Source organism: Brachyhypopomus gauderio, chromosome 7, assembly GCF_052324685.1.
Source record: "Brachyhypopomus gauderio isolate BG-103 chromosome 7, BGAUD_0.2, whole genome shotgun sequence".
Lineage (NCBI taxonomy): Eukaryota > Metazoa > Chordata > Actinopteri > Gymnotiformes > Hypopomidae > Brachyhypopomus > Brachyhypopomus gauderio.
Genome location: NC_135217.1, coordinates 17,420,209 through 17,447,719, shown reverse-complemented (window position 1 = coordinate 17,447,719; position 27,511 = coordinate 17,420,209). Strand labels below are relative to the sequence as shown.

Below are 27,511 nucleotides of genomic sequence, written 5' to 3'. Positions count from 1 at the left end.
TCCCCGTCTCTGTCGGACACTGCTGGAGCCGCTGCAGGTCATCTGCTCTACGGCTCCCAGCAGGGACGTTTGGGGCTTGCGTCCGTTTGAGGAGGTGCTGTTACACCACACTGCATCACTGGATCTCCTCAGAAGGGTGGTGGTGGGGAGGCAGAAGGGTGGAGTTTATTGTCACACGGTGGTCCAACCCAACAGACAGCAGAGGGCACGGTGAGCAAGCGTCGCCGTGGCGATGCCCCAGCACAACATGATGGCGGGAGCTTCTTGGTGCCAGCCTCACCCTGCGGATCCTGCCCCACCCAGCTGCCCCGCTGAGGGTCACTGCCACCGATCACAGCTGATTGGGTTAATGCCTCCGTGTCGTGGCAGTTGGCCAACGTGTCTTGCAGAGACAGCGTCTGCCGTGCTTGGGTAAAGTGATACACTCAAAGCCCTTTGAGAACTTTAGATGACATAAGATGAACACACTCAGTCCGTTTAGTGTGTGTGTGTGTGTGTGTGTGTGTGTGTGTAGCGGGTTGCAAACGCCGCCTGGCATCTCCGCTCGGACGAGGCAAACGGGATCACGCCCGTGTCACGTGTGCCGTCTTCAGCAGGCTAACGTTCAGATCTCACACGTGTCCGGGCCGTGGCTCGAGGCTCCAGGGTGCCGCTGACCGTCTGCACAGCCCAGAGTCCGCAGCCATGATGTCATATTTTACTCCGAACCAGACAGAGGACGTGCTGGCTGCCTGTTGCTATGGTGACAAACACTGCTCTCATCAACAATTCAGCCGCGGCATAGAGTGTTCGGCTTAGGGGGAAAATGGGGGGGGGGGTTGAAATGTCAATTTGCCGGTTAAAAATTAAAACAGAAAGATGTTCAGAAGACAGTGAAAAGGGAGGAATGTCCCCCCGTAACATGCACAAAGGTCTGTTCATCTTCAAACGGCCAGGACAGCGACAGAGGAGAGGAGGTATTTCTCTGCAGAGTATCTCTGCGTGCTAACGGCGCGCAGGACGAGTAACCGCATATCGGCGGGACCGGGGGGCGCCGTGCGGGACGTCAGCCTGGCGGGGCGTGTCGGTGTGCCTACGCAAGCCAGGGACGTCAGCCTGGCGGGGCGCGTCGGTGTGCCTACGCAAGCCAGCGACATTCACAGCACTCGCCAGATGCACTTACACGTAGCAACTTACACGTAGCGGTGTGCTTGCTCCCTGGGGATCGAGCCCTTGGCCGCCCTGCCGCTAGTACCTTCTCTGCCAGAACAGCTACAGGAGACCTTCAGACGCATGTGCACAGGACCACACAACGGTCCTGCCGGCTAAACCTGTCACGCACAACCTTTCTTAGTCGGGGGGATTTCCTACTTAATGTGACAGCACAATAAAGCCTTACAGGTACAGGAGATTATAGCAGGTCAAAGCCGTTTTAAGGGAAGAGTGGCCAAGGGTCCGAGGGCTTTTTACCGACTCCTCACGTCAAGCTTATGAAGACGTCTTAACCTAAATGCAGACTCTCCCTTATCGGCAGGCAGCATGCAGGTCCAGGGCGGCCTGCTGAGCTCCATCATGGCTGGGTAAGGGTGCAGAACCATCAACCCTCCCGATGAGGCTCTGAAAGCAGCGCGTAGCCGAGGAAGGGGTGTGGCTTACCCGGGGGGTGCGGCAGGTACGCCCCAATCAGCTTCGCCCGCTTCTTCTCGTAGCCTTTCTGTGTGATGTCACCTGCAAAAGGAGGGAGAGGTTAAGACACCAGGGCCCAGAAGGTTTGACCGTTGCTGAAGCCTCAAGAGGCAAAAGATCACTTCCCCCACTAGCCCACCACCTACAGCTCCGCAACAGCGCCCCCTTTCCTTTGGTGTAGTATATGAAGTTTGTCAGCTAATGCCGCTACCGGTGCCTCCATGACCCAGATCAGATGTGGCTGAGCGGGAAAATCCCAGAAACTGTGATCTAGTGCTCTGATCAGGCACTTGGTTCCTGGCACTTCCTCCTTGCCCCTTGGAGTAGCAGCATAATTCCAGCACCACGGACGAGAACTAAAGGGGGTCAGGTGCTGAGAACAGAGACGACAGATCACGAGACGAAAGAAAAAAAAGAATGAAATGAAAACAGTTTTTTTTATTTTTTTATTATCAGAGTCTGGATGATTCATGCGCTCATGCCCACATGCTGTCAGTCAACAGGCCCTCGCTGACATGGTGTCTCCCGCTCAGAGGAGAGGAGCAGCTCTCCTGCCAACCTCCCTCCTCGGCCCCTCCCCCCCGAGCGGTCTGTCTGTCTGCCTGTCTCGCTCTCCCCCGCCCAGCCTCTTCCTCCCTCTGACAGTCTGTCTCTCAGAGCTCCTCTCCTCTGCCTCACTCTTCCTTGTAAGTTTTGACACCTCGGTAGCAGCCATTGAAATGCAAAGCGTGGCCTGTTATAAAGCAAGAGGCGAACCACAACACCATGTTGGAGTAAATGTGCTGGAACAGAGGGGTGGCCACAATCCAAAAGTTTACAAATCAAAAAAGTAATAATAACTTCCTCTCGTATTTTCACGTGAACACACTGGATCCGTGGCAACACACACGTGTTCTGCACCACGCTACGTTGCAGATCCTCCTACCAGCAGTCACACGCCTTCCTGAAACCCCTGTCACACACTTTTTCACGCCAGCATGGAACAGACGTGCAGGTTCAGCCCAGCACACACCAAGGCCCCCCATAAAGAAACATCCCTCATGCCAAGAACTATTTTGAGAAATCACCCTAAAATACAGCGTGTCTGAAGACTCATTGGACAGAGGGAGCGGGAGCGATTTCCAACACACTGCAAGTTTCAGCGTGTGGTACATCAGGCTTTGGTAAATCTAGGCCCAAGGGAGCTCCTTTAATAGAACTTTTGACCAGGAAACACTTCTAACGTCTTCTTGAGACTACTGGACCCTGCACTATGGGCTCACTGACCCTTCCAAGGCCCTGGGCAAATAAACCACAGTGCACAGGGTGTGTACACACACGAGATGATGTGGGTCATGGGTCGTGGGTCATGGGGTCATGGGGTCCTTGGGTCATGGGTCGTGGGTCTTGGTGAGCATCTGCAGCTTGGGGAACGGTGCAGGTCAGGGGTCAGAGGGGTCAAAGGGGTCAGGTTCCTCAGGTGCTCCGCTGGACACGATCGCGCGCTGCTATCAAAGCCCGAGCCGAGCTTAGCGGCTGGCAGGAACGGACTGTACTCAAGAGACACTGTGGTGAACGGGACGTGACAAAACACTGCTTGTTTAATTTAGCTAAAAGCCCAGTACTACCAGTACAAACAGCAGCCCAAGCCTGCGAGTAGACTGCAGGAGTGAAGCTCCATGGCTCAATTCCAGTACCTGTTCACCAGGTTTATTTATTAACTAAGAACAGGTGCTTGGGAAATTCAAGACACACAGGCACCTAATGAGGTCTGATGGCATTCTATGAATGACGATGTAAGCACCCAGATGTCCTTATCCAACCTTAAGGTGGGCGAATTCATGCCCGCACTTAACTGGACTCCACCATTAATTGCATATAAATAGAAATATGAGTTTGGCATTTGGCAGTTCCAGATATGAAAAGGCTAAAATTAATATTGTTCATTTAATAGAACGGAGGCTGCAGCATAAACAGTTTAACATGCATTTCTAGATACAGAGGACAGTGAACGTCAAAAGCGTCAACTCCATAATATGTGCAGTGAACAAGCACATTCACAGGATGTTGAATGATGCTCCATCAGTGCACGGAGACATCAGAAATGATTTCACAGTCTAACAACACAGTGCATCGCCACTCCTGAAATTTAAATTCCTGCTACTGGCATAATAAAGACAAAAAATAAGCCCAAAAAAACACATATAGCCACAGATACATACTATGCATACATACAGATTCGAAGAAACAGCTACAGTATTTCAGGACGCCTACAGAATAAGTGAACTAACTCTGGAGGTTCGTTCTTGAGTTCCGCCTCTCTGTAAACACATCTGGCTGACTGGGTCCATCTCGAGCGCCAGTCAGATTTACGGGCCACTCTGTAACAAACATAGCATGATTAACGGCAGCGCCGCACTGGGGGAGGGGCCAGGGGAGGAGTCAGTGAGCCAGCACTCCCCCTGTAACCCCCCCCCCCCCCCCCCCCCCCCCCCCCCCTCTGGAGCTTAGCCCCGCCTCTGCTCACTGGTCTGCCCCAGCAGCCTGAGTGGAGGGAACGGGATCAAATTACAGTTCATGAGTGTCTGCAGGAGCTCACATCTGGATACTGCCACAATGTAAAATCAATACAAAGGGCTTCGCCAGTACAAATGAGCTTCACAGCCTTGATGACTATTCCTATATGGTGAGCTCCACTGAGTGAGCAGGAGTGCCTCGGTTTTCCTTTCATTTCTTCATTTATCTCTTCTGCCTGCTTTTCTCTCTTCTCTCTCTGTCATTCAACATTCCAGCTTTATTTTACTATATGGTACAGGTGCTGAGGACCGTGACGCCGGGCTAGGGGTCCGACCCAACATAAGTGTACGTCACTAAATGTGTAAATGTGATGTAAATGTGCCATATTTTGTCAATTGTGATTTTTTACACCCTAATCGAAATTTGTCCTCCGCTTTTAACCCATCTGTGCAGTCAGAACACACACACACACACACACACACACACACACACACTAGTGATTACTAGGGGGCTGTGGATCACACGTGCCCAGAGCGGTGGGCAGCCCTAGCTCTAGCCCGGGGAGCAGTTGGGGTTAGATGCCTTGCTCAAGGGCACCTCAGTCATGGCCTTAGGTCTGGGAATTGAACCCACGACCCTCCGGTCACAAGACCAGTTCCCTAACCACCAGGCCATGACTGCCCCACTAAAGCGTGCTGTGGAAAGAATCCACACGGCTTGGGGAAAAAAACAGATCTTCATTATTTACCCAAGAGGGATTAACTATCAGAGAGAATATTTCCAAGCTAGCGCTCTCATTGAGAGTGAGGATAGGAAGATAAGATACCAGTGCAGGATGAGAGACTGTCCCAAACCCCAGTCCTTGATCAGAGGACGAGCAGAGAGGGACGAGGCCTCTAACAGAGTGAGACATGTCCCAAGGCCACATGCCAAACGCACGTGACGACGTGACGTTTTCCTGTTTGGAAGAAGCTCCCCGCGTGTGTTTAGTCAGACCTGGGAGGCTCAGGCAAGATCAAAGCAGAGGAAGTGTGTGTGTGAGTGTGCTTATGTGTGTTTTAATGGGAGAGACTTCATTGACTGTATTGCAGGGACGTTTGTTAAAATGGTGTAGTGTAACTTTAGTAGGAAAACTCCAGTTTGGCAGGTTTCTACATTCCACCAGCCCTACATGACAAACACACCAACATGAGATCATGCTTACAAATTCACACATGTAGAGAGATACATGCACACAAAAGCTTGACTTATCGGCAACAAAGCTAAACACGGCTCTTGTTACACAAGAAAAAATAGCAAAAATAAATCGCGCTGGGGGCTAATAGTATTAACGGTTAAATCTTTGTTGCACAGATAAACCCAGTAGTCACCATGTTTTCTCTCTCTCTCATCCCTTCCTCTTCGTAAGTCTACCACATAAATGCCGGGCTATGAGATTAGACTAGTGTATAAAATACGTAATATAAATACCTAGGCAGACCTAGAAATGGCGCAATGCTTTACAGAAAAGGTGTTGGTTGCGGTGTGGAGGTAAAAGCTTTATAAGGAGTACCGCATTAGGCGATAACGCCGGAGCAAACACTTCACTCCGACTAAAACGGTCCGTCTCCACAGACCCGTCCGCCCGTCACCTCCGTGTTCAGCACTGCCAGATAAACACCCAGCATTTGTAGCAGGCGTGCGGGAGGTGTCGATATCAACAACGGGCGAGCGCAGGAGAAATAAAACAAAAATTGCCCGAGATATCACAAAGTGCCACGGGCAGGGGCAGTTTCAATTTCAGCCATCCTTATCTGATCAGATATGTCAGGCCTTGTTGTGTTTTTAACCCCTCCCTTGGACGGCGAAACGAGAATAATAAATAAATAAAATAGTAAAAAAGAGAAAGAGTTGTGACCTTAACTGCAGTGCTAATTAAATATTACTTTTTAGGGTTCACACACGTAGTGTGGGAAACCTATTGTAATTGCTGAGATTTTTCTTATTATTATTATTATTATTTTTCCCCCTGTAAAACGCATACTGCAGCCTAGACCGTAAGGCCCAGAAAGACCAAACTTGCCAGCAAGGTGCAGCAGGTGTGCAATGAGAGAAATAGAGACAGGGACCCACATTGGCCTGATGGTGGCGCTATAGCGCACCATTTTGCGTTTTGGTCCATATCTCCCAAACCGTAGGGCCTAGAAACAAAATTCCACTTCTGATGGATTCCTTGGCTCAAGCCAAACAAAAAAGCCTCAAGAACCATTAAGCTCCGCCTACTTAGATTTTTTGCTAATTTGCATAATATGCAAAACCTACTTTTTTGTACTAGTCCCTGGTTTTTCATCGGATCACCACAAGCTTGGTGTCAAAATATTCAGGAGAGTCTCATTATCAAAGTTGCTTAAAAACATTTTGAGATTTGCATACAGTTTGGTTGTCACATGTCAATCAATAGCTCCAAGGCGTGGCCAAATTTACTTAAACAGCCATATCTCAGCAACGCTTTGACCGATCTTCATAAAATTTTAACCGTTGTTAGGGCACATGACTACGAGGTCATACGTCAAAGCTGGCCACGATTGTCCAATAGGGGGCGCTATAACATGGGAAAAACTGTATCTCAGAAACCATAAGTCACATCAAGCCAAAACTTTACAGGCATCATCAGGGGCCCAAGTGATATCAAGACACACAATGATGACATCATCACTCAAAAAACATGGCCGCCATGAGCCAATTAATTTTTATTTGAATTAATTGGCCATTTGACAGACTTACCATTGGCCAAACAACATGAAACCTCACCACTGTGCATATCCCAGGACTATGTGTCATGCTGTGCAGTTTTAAAACATTTGGCCACTAGGTGGCGCTATTTGTGAAAATCATGCATAACTCCTCCAAATGTTCACTTAGGAACATGCAACTTGTTTCTTTTTATTCCTTGCAGTAGACCTGACAACTTTGCAATTACAAGTCCTATTAAAAAATGCATACTTTTGTCACATTCATCTATTGTTTGAAAATAGCTATTTACAAACTAGTCATAGGAATTTGATCCAATTATGGAAAAATTGCTATGAGCATAATCAGTAGACTCTGTAGGTAAAAACTGATTAAAAAAATGTTGGATTTTTATTTATCTGATTGGTCCATTTTCCCATTATATCATTGTGGCCATGCCATATATGACCTATATTGCTATAACTCATAAACCATGTAGGCAATCAACTCCCAATTTGAAAGGCTTTTATATCCTGAAGTCCTTGTGAGGTATGCCAAGTTTGGTTCAAATTGGCCTGTCGGGGGCGCTACAGTACCCAAAAACCTAAGAAAACATAAAAACTCATGCTGCAATCTTGTTATGCAGAATACAGACAAGTAATTGGTCTTGTATGATCCAGATCAATAAGTTCTATAACATTGCAATTGCATCTTATAACAAAAAGTGCACTGCCTGACCAGAAATGAACCTTTTAATTCACCAAAATGTCATATTGCATTACTGAGATTAATGAGATATCAGTATGGTAGTACTTGGGCTCCATCTAGTGGCCAAACATCGAAACGGACTGAAAACTATTTCTCACATGAAATACCACACAAACACACACACAAAGCTGATCTCAGCATGTGATTTAGTTCTGTGATCTAAATCATTTTGCCAATACAATTTATTTTGAACCTTTTGTGTCTTTACTGCCTCAACTGAATCTCTTTTTTTTAAATAAAGTACACTGCCTGACCAGAAATTAACCTTTAAGTCACCAAAATGTCCTATTTCATTACTGAGATTAATGAGATATCAGTATGGTAGTACTTGGCCTCCATCTAGTGGCCATATTCTGACTGAAAACTATTGCTCACATGAAATACCACACAAACACACACAAAGCTGATCTCAGCATGTGATTTAGTTCTGTGATCTGAATTATTTTGCCAATACACATTATTTTGATCCTTTTGGCCCTTTAGTGCCCCAATTGAACCTTTATTTGCACATTGATTTATTTGTGCATTTTTTCCACTCAAACAGCTTTTTTTCACATTTAGGGTCTAAAGGACCTTTTGGGCCTCTGCCTATTGAGGCCAAGAAGCCTATTCGTGTGTGAACCCGCCAATTGCCGCTTGCGGCTATATTTTTTATTTGTAACTGCAATAAACATCATGGCGGGAGAGAACACTCTCAGCCAAGGGTGAGTAGGTAACTATGGCGACAGCGGGAAGGGGGGGGGGGGGGGGGGGGTGAGAGAGACATGACAGCAGGAGAAATATCCTCTGGTAATAGGCAGTGATTGTTGAAATCCTGAGAGGTCCTAGTGGATGAAGTACTCATTCTAGGAGCACAGCTGTATTTGACTGAATGGTCCTCATTGTCAACACACAGGAGTGCAGAAACATGTTGAGTTTTGCCTTCATGAATCCCCCGCTGCCTGTATGGCTGTATCATTACCCACACTCTCCAGACTCGTACAGCACGGCTCATCAGGAACTCAACAGAGTCATTCGTTAAACAATATTAAACAGACCTATCATTTACTTTAAATCCTTAATTTCTATGTGTCGTGATTAAATGAGATTTGGATTAATTAGTCCGAAATTTGCCACAACTAAGTTAAACATCCATCAGTTGTCACAGAGATATAGGACTTATCGGTATTCTAGTCAAATGAACAGACATTCTCACGTTCTCAGCATGGGTTCAAAGTTAGACTTGAGATGAATTCTCATTCACTCTTACACTGAGATATGTGGCAGGATTAGCTGGCTAGTGCAGACACTCATGGGTTATACACACACACACACACACACACACACACACACACACACACACACAGAGAGAAACACACACACAGAGACACTCACAAACAGGAAGAGGGGAAAATAGAGAGTGAACCGGCACTCTGCTGAGTGACTTGCTCCATTTAAAGCTAAAGCAGATGTTATAAAGAGGAGCAACAGTGTCCTGAATCAATCAGCCCACTCCACCTGGGCACTTATCCCGCTTTACCTGGGCACTTACCCCACTCCACCTGGGCACCTACCCCGCTCTAACTGGACACCTACCCCCCTCCACCTGGGCACTGAGGGTGAACCCAGGCACTGAGGCTGCTCTTGTGGCACAGGGTTCCAACAACAGTAGCTGACGTCTGTGGTAAACACAGCTCACTGCGTCTCCCAAATGCTCCACAGGGCGTGTAAATTGAAAAAGGGAATTCAAAGGTCACTAGAAGTAAGCAGGTCCATTTCTATTAAAATCGCCCAAAATCTGCTGCCTTCTTAATTGGAAAATTAATAAGTGTGGAACATATGCAAATTGAGAATTTTTTTAAAGAAAGTAAGAGCCCCAAAATATTAAACACTGAGGCTCTACAAAAAAAAAAGGCCAGACCAAACCTGTTTGTATTAGTTATAATGCGGAGTAAGAAGTGTTTAGATCACTGCTGCTAACCCTGTGTGGTCTCCTGAAGTCACCTCCGCGTGCCCCGGTCCTCCTAAATCTACCTTCATGTAGCAGCGGGTAGCTGCCGTGTTCTTCTCCAGACACGCACGGCTGCGCTGACCTGCCTGAACTGGACGACTATGGATTCTGAGAGAGACGATAGGTAATCTCGCATTTCCAGACCCTCTAGGGATAGTCTGGTGCCTTTCGCCACTTAACTTGAACAAGAGCTGCCCGCTATTGCAGAAAATGTTGACAGGCAAAACAACTAATCAACAAAACAGCCAATCATAAGCCTTCTGTTTTGGCATGACGTACAGAAGGCAGGAATCTTGAAAATGGAGTCACAAAAAAACAGACCCTCAGGAAGCACAGACTGCCCAATAAGACATTTATGGTATATGTCTGAAGCACTTCTCTCACTTTTAAGTGCCTACAAGTAATTTGAGATGGTACGATGGTAAATTGCCCAGATGTAACATCAACTGTCAATCTCTTAATTTTTCCCTGCGTAATAACTGACAGACGGGAACACACAACCAACAAAATCAAATGACTTGGAAACCCTGGTAGCTATTCATGAAGAACCGGGCATGCTTGAAATGTAAGTAAGGCTTTTAGCCCATCTGCAAACGAGCACTGAAGTCTCTTGTACTTGTTACGAACTGCTTCAAGCAAAACTTTTGAATTGCGCTTAATGACACCGTGATCTTCACAAACCTTTTTCAGTCCCACAGCTATATCTCGCTGTGAAAGGTTCATTTTATCTGGTTCGTGTGCAGCTGTTTGCTAAACAAAACCATCAGGCCATGCACAATGCGTGGACGTGCAAATGTGCAGAAATGCAGATAGCCAATCAGAAATCAACAGGAGGAATCCTGAGACTCTAGCCAGGTTAATGCAGTGTAGATATCAGAGTCTATGTCTACATGTGGGCGGAGAATCTGCCAAAGACTACGGCAAGACTCCGGGCCCCTCATCACCGAATTGATCACTGGAGGAGCAAGGGAATGGATTATGTAGTCTTGATGTATCGAAGAGCAAAGAATATTAGCTGTAATTGAGGATTGGCCATTAAAAAAAGTTAATCAAGCGAGATTTATTTGAGTAGACCGTAGTGCGTTGGCGTTTTAACTCTAGGTTAAGTAGATAAAGTTTAAGTAGGATACATTTTCTTACAGTACTGTACTTCTTAAGCCAATTCCAAGCACTTTTGCTTGAGATGGTATAAAGCTTTTCAAAACTCAATGAGTTTGCTCCCTCTGTAAGTGACATGGAGGAGAGGAGCTGCGTGGGAAAGAACAGATCGCCATCTCACCTATTCCTGATCTCACACCACAACTTTCGCTTGTCAAACAGAGGGACTGTGATTTAAGGCAGACGTCCCGTTTGTTTAAGGACTGTCACTGGCCCCTAACAAGCCCGTCACGTCCGAGGGATCCGTGGGGAGGAGAGACCCCCCCCAAACGGGCTCCTTCAACAGGCTGCCACCATGTTATATTGCAGCCTCAGTGCAGGAGACAGATATGAGCGTTGCTCACAGTTGGAGTTGATACTCCAGTGGAAAGTATGAACAATGTAAACTTAGCATGTGCTAGCTAGCTACAGTGTACATATTGTTTGACCTTATTAAAGAAAAACAAATACCAAATATGAGTCCCTTCACCCGTATTAGTGTGTGTTTGTGTGTGTTTGTGTGTGTGTGTGTGTGTGTGTGTGTGTGTGTGTGTGTGTCTGCACATGCGCGTGTATATAAATAAACCCCTAGCAAATCTCCATTTTCCCCTCTTCGCTCACAGTAAGGACATATCTCTCTTAATAAATACTTTGGATTTTTTTTTGCCTTCCTGTAGCAGGACATCAAGCTTGAGGCTCATTTGCATTTAGATTAGCTGGTTAAATCGACAGACTCCCCACGGTGACATCTTCCTGAACTGCTGAGGTTCTGAGAGGGACCCAGTCCGACCACGTCAATGGCTGCTAGCCACATAAGAGGGCAGAATCAGATCCGAATCACATCTCACGTGGTGCTGAGCTGCTGCTACACAAATATGGCCACGCTGCAGGTGAAAGACCAGAAGACCTCATAGACCTCATAGACCTCCACACACCAGAAATCACGACCTGCATCAGACAGATGCAACAAAGAGCTCGATCATCCTCTTTTCTACAAACTTCACACATTGAAGATTGACTAGAATCATTTTTACGGACTAAAATGCAAATTATCCAGTATGATGACTTCTGTCGGGTTGAAAATGTTCCCAAAATCAGTTTGGTTCGGCTGACACAACAAATTCCTGTGTTAATATAAATAAGCAACATTAAAGAAGCAGCGTTCTTAAAATGCAGAGATAACTGAGAGGTTTCAGAAAAGCATAATAGATTTCAAGTGTAAAGTGAAGATACGACCTAATGCATATGACTGGTGTCGTCTGTCCAGAAGTTGTACAGGGTCAGAAACAATCACACCAGTGCGGCCCGTCATCTGAATTTGACTGTGTTTGAGGCCATGGCATATGTCTGCTTCTCTGGTCATTGGGCCAAACACTTCGCATTTGCAATGGACCGAAGCAGACGCTAAGCTGGAGCTAGCAGACGCTAAGCTGGCGCTAGCAACGCTAAGCAGAAGCAACTTTAACAGCTATAAGCGGAGTAATAAAACAGCTACAGTCACGTGGCACATCTTGCAAATCAGTAGGTGCCGGGTGTGGATGGTGAGACGCTCTACAGACCAGTGACTAAGAATTTGGATAGAGAGAGAGGAGAGAAAGAGAGAGAGAGAATGAGGGAGAGAGGACAGAGAGAGAGGACAGAGAGAGAATGAGGGAGAGAGGAAAGAGAATGAGGGAGATAGAGAAAGAGAGAGAGAGAGAGAGAGAATGGGGGAGGGGAGCAGGTGAATGTACTAGCCTCCACCCACTCATGTCTGCGCTCTGTTGCTTTCTGAAGGTGTAACAATAAAAGAGCTTTTTTACACACAGCAGTAATGGACTCTGGACCGCTAGAGGAAAAGCAGCACCCACCCCCAACACACAGACACACACACACACACACACACACACACACACACACACACACACACACACACACACACACAAACTAACTGCCATTTGGAGAAGAAGTCAGCTTCCGTTTGATTTCGGCCAGCGCTCTGTCACCAGGCGAATGAGTGCACAGCTAGACTAATCCTCTCCTGAGGGACGGAGGGTGGGTGGGCGGATGATCTGGCCAGAGGAATCGGTGGCAGTGTGGGTGGCCCTGCATAAGGGCGAGTGCTAATCATAGGCGCTCTAATAATAACAATATAATAATAGGCAGCGATGCTATGACAGAGAGAACATGAGGCCTTAGGTAAAGGTCAACCACTCACTCACAGCAGAGGGGCTGGGGATGGAGGGGGAGAGAGAGGGAGAGAGAGAGAGAGGACAAAGAGTGATGTGTGGGAAAGAACGATAACAGTGTGTGTGTGTGTGTGTGTGTGTGTGTGTGTGTGTGTGTGTGTGTGTGTGTGTGTGTGTATGTGTGTGAGGTGTGAACAATAGGGTCACGACTAATCACCGCCTCACCTCCTCACTCTCAGGTTCAGACCAAGGGCCTCACGCCAGAGCCCTGATGATGTCACAGTCTTGCATGTGTTGCTATGGAGACCCCCCCCCCCCCCTTTTACGTCATGGCAGGCGACTCGGGAGATAGCAGGACCCCGCACACGCACACAGCCTCAGGCCGACCTGGGGACCGTCCCAGCACGCCACAGCGGAGCCTAGCAGGGGAAGAGAAGCTCTCTCTCCTGTGTGTCCCCAGCCACAGATCAGACCCCACCGTCCCACTCAGGCGTATCAGACCCCCTACAGTAGAGAATCAAAGACCCGCCCAGTCACATCAATCCCTGCTAATTAAGATAACAGACCGGGGGAGGGGTTATATATGCCACTGACAGCTGTCAATCAACCAGAACGTGTGCAGAGGTGCGTGTGATGTGTAGGACTGCACTGTGATAATGGCACCTACTGGACGACCTTGACGGGCTTTGACTGAGCCCACAGGCCCGTCTCATCCGCCGAGCTGTGGGAGAGGCTCACACACACACGGTAGAGCTGAGGAAACACACTCGGAATATTAAGTCTCATCTCCTGCACTCCTGTTTCCTTTTACAAATTGAAGGTCTCTGTCCATGACAGCTGTGAGTTAACAACATTGTATTCATGGGATATATCACAAATAATTTGTACAATCATCGCTACATGATAATTCCTACAATTTTGAGGAGAATTATACTCATAACAATATACACAGTGGTTCAACTATGTGATCTGAACATAACCGCAGCACGCGTCTGTGTGAGCCTAATCAGCAGTTGGTTTAGTTCCTGTTGGAATGCCGTCACACACACTTTGACGAGTTTGTTACTGCAAAGTCAGTATTAGATTCTAATGTCCAACGTGGACTGTAGGCTGGCGTTGACCTTCTGGAGATGTGCTCCTGTCCAGACGGAGAAGACAAGGCCCACTGAACAGAGAGGCACAAATCTCAGCATCGTAATGAGACGTTGGGGGACGTTGGGGGATGTTGGGGGACGTTGGGGGACGTTGGGTGGTTAGACTAGATCATACTAATAAAGTCCTCAAACCCACGACATCTAACCGCATCTTACTCTGACAATAAATATCACATATTTTACTACAGACCTCAGTGACAATATTACTACTGTATTTCAAAATAACAGTCTTGTTATTGTTATAGGGGAGGCTGCTCCTCACCACGGCAACGCAGGAGGCAAGGCTAAACCCGGCGAGCCACACTGCAGAGATGAATCAGTGCAGAACAAAGAGAACTCAGCCTGCTCCATCTCTCCATCTCTCTCTCTCTCTCTCTCTCTCTCTCTCTCTCTCTCCCCATCTCTCAGCCTCAGCGCAAGTCCTGGAGAGAAAGGGAAGTTAGGCACCTTGTGCTTCTCCATCTCTCCATCTCTCTCTCCTCCTCCTCCTCCTCTCTTTCTCACCCTCCCTCCCTCCCTCGTTCTTCAGAGGGTCTTTCTCTCTCTGCTTTATGTCTGTTGTTTATTACGGCTCACAGTAAGTCACAGGTGCTGCCATAGCAGGTCCGGCACAGCCAAGACTAATAGAACCAATTAGCAGTACAAACAGAGCCCAGTTTACCTCTGAACACCTCCCCTCGTCACACGCACGCACGCACGCACGCGACGTGAAACCATGTATACACCCCACACGCAATGAAATGCCTGCATAAACACAAACACTGAAGTGCACACACACACACTCACACACACACAAACATATCGATATAGGGACTTTCTCTCACTCACTCACTCACACATATACACACAGACATTCAGGAGAGTGAACCACTTACACATAAACAATACATTGTTGAAACACAGAGACAAACATACACGCACACGCACACACACACACACACACATATATACAGGAGAGTGAACCACTTGCACATAATACATTGTTGAAACACAGAGACAAACATACACGCACGCACGCACACACACACACACACACACACATACACACACACACACACAAAATATAAACCTACTTGCATTACTGCTACATGTGGCTGGCTGACACAAACACAGTCACTCAAGCACTTACACCCACGCCCACACCACACCCCCACCTCCGGCGTGGTGTGGGTGGAGGAGTGTGGGTGGAGGAGTGAATGGAGGAGTGTGAGTGGAAGAGTGAATGGAGGAGTGTGGGTGGAGGAGTGTGGGTAGATGTCTGCAGTGCTCCTCTTGCGTGGGCCACAGGTCCAAGCCCGTACAGACCCATGCCGGCAACTCAGACAAATGAACGCAGTGGAACCAACCCATTTTTCTCCAGCGAGAGGCTCCAGGGGCTTGTGTGTGTGTGTGTGTGTGTGTGTGTGTGTGTGTGTGTGTGTGGTTGGGCTGCAGGCCGGCTCTAGCGCTCTTACACACACCCCGCTCCTAACACGGCTCGATGCATTATTGAGGAGCTGCAGTTTTTGGAGCTGCTAGATTATTTAAGCGTGACACATTTCTCAGGCCACACTGTCTACGATCTCAAAGTGTCACTTTTGTCTCCAAAGCGCTCCAAACGGGTCAGACTGGCCAGTGCAAGCACACACACACACACACACACACACACACATATACACACACACACACACAAAGACAAATATACCCTTGCAGACATACGCCATGCGGGACATAATGCAGACCACACAGACCACACGAACAGGGTCACAGAGACAATGCTGAGGTAATGATGTGGTCAATACAGACATAATCCCCCAAATCTGTGTGTGTATTCAAGCCCTGAAGATACTGTACTCATCACACATGTTCTAAATCTTTAACGAGGTTATGCCAAAGGTCTTCAGGACTGAGGACCACACCGTGTTCACATTTTAAGCACACAGGCAGTACACATGATAGCGACACCCCTTCAGACGGAGGTGAGGGTGGTGTTCTCCGCTCCTGGCCAAGGGGAAACGGTGGGGCTCTGATCCGCAGCAGACCTTGTTCAGGTCCCCTTTACAAGACTGGGTATGAGTGGGCGACCTGGGGCAAGTACACGGGCAAGAGTCGCCATGACAACAGGTCAAGGAAGGTGTGGCTGGCTGGCAGGTGGGAGGCAATTTGAGACGTCGACACTCACAGGGGTCACACTCACGGGGCCCACCCTCGACAGGGGCCACGCTCCATTGGGCCACACTCACGGGGGCCACACTCACGGGGCCAAACTCACGGGGCCCGCCCTCCATTGGGCCACACTCACGGGGGCCACACTCCTGAGAGACCCTAATGCCACATCGCTCTGACGGGAACAACCCGATCAGATAAACTGACCAGATGGTTGTTTAATAAGTTTGAGTGTATTAATGAATGAAACACAGTTTCACAACACTGCTTCACAAGACCTGCCTTTCAGGATCTTGTGTTTTTGAACTGCTGCCCACCCCAAATTATTACCCATCCTTATACAACCAGAGTGTATTTAAGCAAGTATCTGTGCTAAAACATGCTGACACAGCCACCTATGAAGCCCATGCAATACAAGCTGGCTGTGTTTCCTCGTCATCCGTGTCTTCAACCTGTTTCTTACGCACAGACCCGTAGAGTCAGAACACCGGTGTGAGCTACACAAATGCAAAACAGGTCTATGCAGTATCGGTAATAGTGAAAGTTAATATGATGAGTAACAGTAGACGCTGATGGAATTTTTACAACCACGGTCGTTCTGGGGTGACAGATCGTGATTAATTACGGCGCCAAGCCCTGCCCCTCCCCCCCTTAAACATGGGTTTCATTAACTTCTCCTGGGCTTGATGTGTATGACAAAATTCTTTTTGGCAACTGTACAGGAACCGCCATTGTGCATAAATCCCCTCTTCCTCTCCACAGCAGTGGAGGCTGGGAGAGAGAGGCAGCACTCGTGTGCATGCGTGCAGACTGTGCGTGTAGCATGTGTGTGCGTGTGCAAGATTTCCTGCCCCCGGTGTGGCAGGGCCAGGAAAAACATCCAGCGGCCAGATCCATTTGGTCTGAAACAGACCGACAACAGCGTCCGTCAAGAAGCTCCGCGTTAAGCCCAGTCGGGTCAGGGGGCTTACGTCTCTACAGAAGGAAAGAAGAAGAGCTCGGACAGGAGAAACAGCAAAAACATCTCTCGCCCAGGAGAAGGTCACAGGACGAAGATGACTCCTGCATAGAGAGCACACGTTTAATTATGTTAATGGAGGATAGAGGAGTGCACAGCACAAGTGCTCGTGTGTGTGTGTGTGTGTGTGTGTGTGTGTGTGTGTGTGTGTGTGTGTGTGTGTGTGTGTGTGTGTGTGTGTGAAAACATGGGGGATGCATGAGAGGGCTTGGTTTTCCTGCTCTATGGTTTTTCTGCTCTCCCCTACATCTCACGTGTGCACTCCCCTACATCTTACGTGTGCACTCGCCTACATCTCACGTGTGCACTCCCCTACATCTCACGTGTGCACTCGCCTACATCTCATGTGTGCACTCCCCTACATCTCACGTGTGCTCTCCCCTACATCTCATGTGTGCACTCCCCTACATCTCACGTGTGCACTCCCCTACATCTCACGTGTGCTCTCCCCTACATCTCACGTGTGCACTCGCCTACATCTCACGTGTGCACTCGCCTACATCTCACGTGTGCACTCCCCTATATCTCACGCGTACCTCGCCTTTTTTCTGCCATTCTGCTTCCTGCATAAATCAACAATCATTTCCTGGAGTGAATATGGTGACCTGAGAGAGATGACTAGTGCAGCTGAGAACAGAGGAGAAACGCTCCTGCGCAGGGCAGGTGTCTGCAGGAGGACTCGGCTCTTCAGGGTGAGGGCCAGTTCAGCTGCCGGCATCTCACACGAGACCCCACGTCCTTCCCACGAAACGGCTGAAAGAGGTTTAATGTGCACACAGGCGCCGTGCTCTGCTCCGACGCACTGAGGAACCTCTAGTTCTGGTTCCCATCACCGCCAAGTCACTTTCGCTGAAAACCTCGGTCAGTCATGCATCCCTGGAGAGAGAAGTGGACGTGGTCCAGCAGACGAGCGCCGGGCCCTGCCTGCACTCAGAGGCAAAAACCCACTGCCCATGCATTTTTTATGAATGAGTCTCTTAGAGGATGAGGAGGAGGAGGAAGAGCAGGAAGAGGAGGAGTCACGAGCCCTGGCTGGGTCTCCGTGCTCTCACGCACACAAGGCTGTCACCCACACTGTTACCATGGCGAAGCAAACACAGCCTCTTGCTGGTCTAAAAAGAGAAACAGCCTGTCGCGTGACGTCTCCGCGCTCGCCGGGCCGGTCTCGCCGGGCCGGAGTGGGTTTACTGGCAGTGCGGTTCTACTCGTGTCCCGCCGAAAAAGCGGGAAACCTCCTCTCCTCCGTCTCGCTGCCTCTGTGATCCCGCCGTCCTCGATGAGGGACGCAAACAGGCCTGGGCGTGGTACCTCACACCTCCGTCCTCACGCCAAACACTCCCCAGGCTCCTGACGCTGCGCTCACCGATGGAGCTCGTCCAGCACAAGTGGCATCGTTTTTGGGGTTTTTTTTTTTTTTTGGACAGGAAGTTTCCAGGGTGACTAAGCGTTTGGATGTTGTGAGGGGGGGGGTGACGACACACACACTCTCTCTCACCACTGACACCACATCGGAGAGTGGTGACCCCCGAGGTCCTGACTGAAACATGACTCAGCCACGCCAATTACGCACAAGTGTCAATTAGGCGGAACTGTTCATTATTTCCTATTTAACGCTGAGAGCTACTTCGTCCTCAATATTTTGCTCCCGAACTCTAATCCAGAGCGATTAACGTGAGCCTGACTCTTTGGCAGGGGTGTTGTTTTTCAACACTGCGATTATCCTTTTTTAAATGACAATCAGCACTATAAACATCGATACCAACAGCACCATTAAGTGATCATTAGGAACTGGTATTTACATTAGTTCTTTCCTGTATGAATCAAGTTCTTGTATTTAGGTCAAAGCCATGGAGGCGGAGCCAAGCCTTTGTCTCCGTGGTGACTCTTTACTGCATAATCGTAACAGCAGTGTTGTCTTCATCCCGACGCTGGTTTGATGTCTCTTTTCTCAACACACTGCAAGCCAGTTTCAACATTTCCTCAGACCGTTTGAAGGGGAATTACGAAAGGAATCTCCTGCATTAGTTAAACAAATATAGCGGAGGTATCACTGTCATTACTGATGTCATTCCTTTTACAACAGAGCTAGGGGGGTTTTGTTTTTAACCAAATATATTTCTGTACCCCTTTCTTCTGAGCCAGTCACGTAATAGGACCATGAAAAAAAAGTTATATTTCGCATTTAAACAACAAGTGCCTTTCACAGCAAACGACACATCTTGTGCTTACGAGACTATTACGCTGCTGGCTGTGTGGGCTTTAATGAACCCTGCACCGAGGTGGCGGAGTGCCTTCATCAGAGCCCAGCGTGAGGGCCGACACACGGGGGGAGGTGAAGGTAGGCTGCATCTGAATTTCCTCTCGCACGACCCTAAGGGAGAAACCATCTTCCACTCACACAAGAAAGTCCAATGCACAGGGAGGATGTTGCCTAGCAACTAGGCTCCTGGAGACAGGCGGCAGCAGCCATTTTTCATTCTCAGATTTGAAACCTGATGCCAATGAGAGAGAGAGAACAGTGAAAAACTGGGGTGGATATATATATATATATATATATATATATATATATATATATATATATATATATATATATATAGAGAGAGAGAGAGAGAGAGAGAGAGAGATGATTGAAAGAGTGAGAGAGCAAATCAACAGCAGGAAAAACACAACAGACAGTAACAGGGAGAGAGAGAGAGAGAGAGAGAGAGAGAGAGAGAGAGAGAGAGAGAGAGAGAGAGAACGTATGTGTGCGTGCCTACATAAATCAGAGTAATGACATTAATGTCCTCTATACAATTCATTAACTTGATTTTGGCCTTTTTTCCAAATTGCATTCATAAACATTGCAGCTGTGAGCTAATGAATTGTGCATGTATGGCTCTAAGCTCAAATGGCTCTGGACTATGCTGTCTTAGCATTATATTGATTTTGGATTATTCTGGCTCTGGACTACAGTAGTTCTGGACTACAGTGGTTCTGGACTATGATAGTTGTGGGCTGCATGGACCACTTCAAACCTGCAACACAAATGTAAACATGCACATGTGATGATATGGTGATCATATGTGATATATGCCCTGGTTATATTCCTGGGGCAGATCAAAATGATTTTGTTTTTTAAATGTAAAAAGTAAAAAAAAAAAAACACTAAAATTCAGCAGATATTCGGTTAATCCTTCTATGTAAACACGGACAAAAATGCTTTTTGTTCAAACTTTAGTCATTGTTTTGTATCTGCACTGTTTGACGCCTCTTAACTAGTCCTAAAGAACCAGGGGAGCAGGAGACATGCCACTTCCTTCCCGCCCGGCACCGCCTGCGAGGGGCTCGCAATCCGTGTCCAGAAACAGGTCAGCGTCACTCATGGGATTACGGGGACACGGCCATATCAAGGCCTAGAGGAGAGACGCCACTGTCTCTAGGGTCCAGATGGACCGCATTGTTTCTAAAATGAGCTGTAAACCCATGGGTCCAGTGGGGGGGGGGGGGTGTCCCTAGTGGCCAGCAGGATTAGGGGGTCCATTTAGTTATTCATTGGTCTGCTTTAACCTCCGCTGAGACACACACAGAGGACAACGGTAATATCTCTCTCTCTCTCTCTCTCTCTCTCTCTCTCTCTCTCTCTCTCTCTCTCTCTCTCTCTCTCTCTCTCTCTCTCTCACACACACACACACACACACACACACACACACACACACACATCACATGTACAAAGCAAAATGGCACTGAGAGTGAGACTTTGGGTAGAAACAGTAGAAACAGGAAGTGTGTGAGGACTGTAAATAAGATCACAGGAATCAGAAGCTTGTATCACAGGGGGAATTAGTACCGAAAACAACTGCAGATAATAGCCCCCCACATAGAGAACACACACACACACACACACACACACACACACACACACACACACACACACAAACACACACACCCCACCCCGCCCCCATAACGGAGGAGCTGACACCGCCAATAAGGGCTAGAATGTTCCCCCTGTGGTGGGTGCAAACTCAGACACAAGCTTCCATTGTGATCAACTACGTCAGATCCACAGAGAGCGGATGAGCCCTCGGGCCCTCTGAGAGCCACTCTACCCCACTGCTCCGGCATCCAAAGCTCTCCGCCGTCCTGTGAGGGTACAGGCCTTCCCCTCAGAAGTAACATCGACCGCTGAAACCTGCAGGTGGGGTTTTCCACACTAAAAAGAGGTCATCAGAGACTCTATAAGGCAACCAGCTCATGATTCTGCTGTATATACTGTACAGGATCAATGGCCTCTTTCTTTCCAAGGACGGTAGTAACTAATGCAGTGGAAGATACAAGTTTAGGAAAGTAACTAACAGATTAGAATTCCTCTCCTTAACCTCCTACAGAAAGATCCCTAATCCAAAAAGAGCTCGTGAACATCGGCTGTGGAAAATGAATGTTATGCAAAACGAAAATCTGCACAGTGGGCGTGTACGGCACACAGAGGGCTGAGACCGCAGGGGATTCTGGGAGAGTGCGGAGTGCAAACTGGGTTTAAAGCAGCTCCAGAAGAGACTCACAGCTAACAAACACATTCTTCACACTGGACAATCACACTCACACACTCTCACACACTCTCACACACACACTCTCACACACACACACACACACACACACACACACACACACACACACACACACACACACACACACACACACACACACACACAGAGAGTGGCCCCATAGAGTAACAGAGTAATCTAACACCAGGGGAGCAGAGAGCCACGCCTGAATGCACAGGGCAAAGAGGAGAGAGGGAGGGAAGGACAAGAGAAAGAGAGACAGCAAAAAAGAGAGTGAGGGGAAAAAAATAAATACAGAGACAAAGGGAAATAGCGCAGAGAGAGAGAGAAAGTGCAGACAGACAAAAAAGAGAGGGAGACAGGGAGAGGAGAGTGGAGGATGAGAGGGAGAGGGAGGGAGGAGAAAGAGAGGGAAGGGAGAGAGAGAGAGGGGCGGAGCCTGCTGGAGAGGGGAGGGGCAGTAACTCTATCCACACTCACTGCTTTGTGTGCACTAGAGAAAGGAGCTTTTAGCTCACACATTACACAGGGCCTGTGACCACACGACGAATCTGTTCATGGGAAAAACCATGTGTGTAAAAATGACTGTGCATTTCCATCTGTGTGTGTGTGTGTGTGTGTGTGAGAGAGAGAGAGAGAGCATCAACCAACACCTTTACTTTCAACCTCATCTGCTTTGCCGACGTGACCTCCCAGCATGCACGGCAGTTAACGTGAGCAGCCAGGCTTGAAGAGCCTAAAACAGGGCTATCAATCACACGCACAGAGCACCTTGCTCACGTGTCCCAGACGGGCAATGGGGGGTGAATACAGCACAGGGTTCCTCTCAACACAGAAGCCAAAGTCTCGCACGATAAACGTCTGCATTTGGCCACTGGTGTGGCGTCTGATGAGAGTCCCTGGAGGAGTCTGACTTACCCCCAATTAAACATCAGACGTCCCTTTGACGTGGACTTTGCCACGTTGACAGGAGCCCTGCTGAGGTGCCGTATCCACTGGCCATGACAGGACTAGGGCACCAGTAGAGGCATTTTTGAAATTCAGGATCGGCTGATGGGCTCAGGAGGAATACTTAAACAAAGAAAAAGAAGGAAAAAGCAAAGACCACGATATACAGGAGAGAAGTGGACGGAGCTCGCAGCTGCGGAGGGGCGGGGTTGTACATCATCTTCCCCAGAACCCTGCACAGTCCACTGCCATGATAACGCCAAAGCGTGCCAGGAACACCCCGCCTGCACCTGTCCACGCCCGCAAACCAGTCCAAAACACTGCAGTTTTGTGAGATTATTAAAACATGAGGCAGCCAGTTACAACGAAATAAATTAAAATGCCCAAAGGGGGCCTCCACGCTTGAAAAAAAGAACACAACAAAGACAAAACCAAACAGTTCTCTGCGGAGGGCAGAGCATGCTAGTGTGGAACCAGCTACACAGGTAGTGGCGTGGGTCACAGATGGCCACTGACGGACCATGAAAAAGGTGGTGGTGGGTGGACAGACGGGTGCTTCATTCCTTTAGAAAGACGTCGTTTGAGTCTGCAGACCAAGCCGGCCCGGGCGACGGATCGGCCCGCACTGATACGGAGAGACTCAGACGCACGTTCGGCCTTTATCGCAACCACCGGGCAGGCGGCCCTGTTCGTCGGCACGGCGATAACGCAGAAGATGAAAGTGTCCCATGTTACGCCACATTGAACGAGCCTCGTAATTACGCACAGGGCTTGCCACGACGCCAACGGGACAAGATCAAACAGCCCTCCGTCTTACTGGGACTGCCAAAGACGGAAGGCCCGCGGGCCGGGCTGGTGGCAGGGAGGGTGCGAAAGGGGCAGGTGCAAACCCCCCCCCGAAACACCGTCCACACAATACCGACCGAGTACAAAATAAACTATCAGATGCCTGACCGCCCCGGGAGATGCGAGCTCGTGCAAAAACAGAGAATGGGTGACAGAAGGAATCCCCTGCTACGTGTGCAGCAGACAAGAGACCCACAACTCCATTCAGGGTGGGCGCTGGCTGAGCGGGGGGGGGGGGGGGGGGGTACTCTGGGACGACGGCAGCCGTGTGAAAGCCCCTCCTGTAGGACGGGGCCCCGCGTGTGCTGGAGCCCCACGTGTGCCAAACCCCCACGTGCGCCTGTGACCAAGTCTTCACGCGCTCCCGCTCACTAAAAAACGGGCCTACGTAGAAACGTCCTATGAATAGCTGGCATTGTCATACGTCGGCCTTAATGTGGCCTCTGTGTCACCGAGACGGGACCCAGGGCAACCTCACCGAATAATGAGGCTGCGTTCGGAGAGGCAGGGCACAGACCAAGGACTGCAGGCTGTATTCTGTGACTCATGTGCCTTTTTCTCTCCCTCTCCGTCTCTCTCTCTCTCCCTCTCCTTTTATGTGCCCGTGTGTTTGTGTGTGTATGTGTGTGTAGCATGTTGATCAGCTGTGATACCTCTCCCATCGGATTCCTTCTGCGTTCCTCAGCCGAGCCCCGTGCGGGACCAGGGTGGGCTGCTGGGTAGATGAGGGTTTGGATAAGGACCAGAGCAAGAGCCTATCAGCATCTGTCACGCAATATCTCGGAGGGCGCAAATTCCTTCCTTCATTCCGCTAGAATATAGAACGCTTCCAGCGTTTCACGTGACCCCTCGTCGCACGGCCACACTAATGCCTGTGCCTCCCCTCTTCCCGAGCCCTCGTGCCCTCTTAGAGAGGTACAGGCAAGGGAAAGGCAAAGATCTATCATTACGATTAAATGACACGGTGAGCAGGATGCAAAACACACAAAGGCACATTCTTCCCCACATGGGGAATGTGAAATTGAAAACAGCGAAGCATCAGCCAAACCCCCCCCCTCCCCCCCCTCCCTTCCCCTCACACACTTCTGTTTGTGCGGAGAGATTCTGTCCTGCGTCCTTCCCTCTATAAATTTGGGGATGAAAGCGATCGTTGTTCTGGCACTCTTGGATCCGCTGATGTAAACCTAGAGAACACAGGCCTTGTTTTTCCACGTTTTCTTTGCCAACCGTCAAATGTTGCAGGCAAAAACGAACACAGGCCAAATATCGCAACCCAAGACGGGCCCTGCTTCAAATGCTGCAAATAGTGCGAATACCTTCTCCTCGTGGCCATATCAAATTCCAGTTGGCTTAAAATCCATATCAATTTCCCACTAGTTTAAACATTGGTCCCGTTACACTTAACACAAATGGCCTGTACCCACTGACTTTAATCAATACAAAACCCGTTTCCCATTGGAACGGCGCTTCCCGGTAGAATGGTTCGTCCCGGTAGAATGGTTCTTCCCGGTGAAATGGACCACAATTCATAGCATATAAATCCATTGAAAAATTCCATGGTGTACCTGAGGGCTTGGACGTGTCAGTTGCATATTTACTAAACTAATATGACCACTTTAGTGATAAAAGTTCAAACCCAAGTTAAAAGCCAAGCTCAGCTTGGGTAATTCATGTTTATTTGTTAGTGAAATCAGTGAACATGACGATCATTACGAGAGAAAGAGAAAAGAGGCGAGTCAATTGCTCTGAAGAGGGAGATGGATGGAAAAGAGGTATTGATTCATGAGCAATACAGGATCTCTGAGGGCTGCTCAAACAAAAGTGGTGACAGACACTCACTCCATCTCTCTCTCTTGGGCTCTCTCTCTCTCTTTCTCTCTCTCTCTCTCTTGGGCTCTCTCTCTCTTGGACTCTCTCTCTCAGACTCATACAGAGTTCTTTGAATGACCAAAAGCTGGCAAACTGTTGGAGTCGTCTGGCACAGATTGCCGCTTCTGCGAGTAGCGTGTCGCTTTGACGGAGGTGACGGTGCCGGCGGGCGGTGGGCGCTTGAAGAATGGAGCCTCCACCCATGGTTCTCTGTAAATCTCGTCTGTCTCGCGTCTCCCACTGGTCTTCAGGCTGGACATAATTCTGTACGGTGGCACTACTGCTGCTACACCCACACCACAGGGGCTGACGGAGCAATACAGCAGCATCATGGGAAATGCAGTATGGATCTGTGAGTCTGCTGTTCCAGCTGTTTGTTTAAACTCCATCACCGTGGACAATCTGGCCGATTTCAGCGGACGCCTGCTGGAATGTGGACTTCTTTATGCCAGAGGAAAGAGGAGACATGCACGTTTGTATTTACTTGAATGAATCTGGCAGACTCTCTTAGGGCGAAGCATCCTGTGTAATCACTTCTGAGAGCGGTAATGGGCAAAAAAATGGAGCGCAGACAGTGGTGCGACTTCACGCTGCTGGGATGGACCTCCATGTTTGAGGTCAAGATCTGGACCACCAAAGAACCTGGTTGTTAATCCCCGTCATGGGAACTGCAACCAGCAGTAAAAGCGTACTGGTCTCTCACACGACGTGACGGCCCACAGAAGCTGAGAAGAGAGGAGCCACAACGGCCATCCCTGTGAGCGCCCTGGTTACAGATGCCCTGGTTACAGAGGGCCATCCCTGTGAGCGCCCTGGTTACAGATGCCCTGGTTACAGAGGGCCATCCCTGTGAGCGCCCAGGTTACAGATGCCCTGGTTACAGAGGGCCATCCCTGTGAGCGCCCTGGTTACAGATGCCCTGGTTACAGAGGGCCATCCCTGTGAGTGCCCTGGTTACAGATGCCCTGGTTACAGAGGGCCATCCCTGTGAGCGCCCTGGTTACAGATGCCCTGGTTACAGAGGGCCATCCCTGTGAGCGCCCTGGTTACAGATGCCCTGGTTACAGAGGGCCATCCCTGTGAGCGCCCTGATTACAGATGCCCTGGTTACAGAGGGCCATCCCTGTGAGCGCCCAGGTTACAGATGCCCTGGTTACAGAGGGCCATCCCTGTGAGCGCCCTGGTTACAGATGCCCTGGTTACAGAGGGCCATCCCTGTGAGCGCCCAGGTTACGGATGGGCAGAAAGACGATCCGCTGTCATTATTTTGAACAGAGGCTCCATCATCAAGCTTAAACATATATATGTGTGTACACACACACACACCGTGAGAGAGAGATATCTATCACCTGACCTAACAACTAAACATAGGTGGGGCAAAAGAACTCGAGCTGCAATGTGGACATTAGCAGGGACCAGGGCAGGGACCAGGGACCAGGGCAGGGACCAGGGCAGGGTCATTTGGTCATTTTTAAACAGGAACGAAGAAGTTATGTGAAAGAGGGACTAAGTTATGGCCCAGCCAGCAGTGCATTTGTCAGGAAGGCTCTAAGGTCAGAGGTGAGACAGGGTTCCAGGTTGCTGGTGGTCTGGAGGAGGGGGTTGGGGTGGCGTAGCTAGGCTGAAGTTAGTTAGAAGACCAGTGTGAGCCAGCGTTTGCATTAGCATGGGACATGCGGTGTGTGTATGCGCATGCAGGCTCTTAGTGCGACAGGCCCGTGAGTGAAGGAATCGTGCATACCAGTGACCTTCAGCTTAAAGTATGCAGTGAAGTCATCTGCAGTGAAAGAGCGTGTGGGTGGAGGCGGAGTCAAGCCAAGAAGAAAGTGAAGAATTTGCATATGTTAAAGATGCATCTATTTAGACCTTATGCCCCAGCTCCACTACATGGGAATTTGGCTATCACAGGAAGTAAAAAACAGGAGAGAAATACATTGTTGTACACAACAGAAGCGTACTGGTGTTTAAAGTGCCTTATTCCACTCAGAAACATTCCAGAGCATATCCGCATAGTGGGGTGAGGGACAAAAATGAGCTAGACCACAATTTCAAAT

The 27,511-nt window shown here is 48.9% G+C and overlaps 1 protein-coding gene across 1 annotated transcript in view; it reads right to left on the bottom strand.

The window, feature by feature from the left end:
* dip2ca (disco-interacting protein 2 homolog Ca) overlaps positions 1 to 27,511 on the bottom strand; it is a 64,346-nt gene that overhangs the window by 29,452 nt on the left and 7,383 nt on the right. The window contains 1 exon segment of the mRNA XM_077013500.1: positions 1,636 to 1,707. Coding sequence (XP_076869615.1) covers positions 1,636 to 1,707 — 72 coding nt within the window.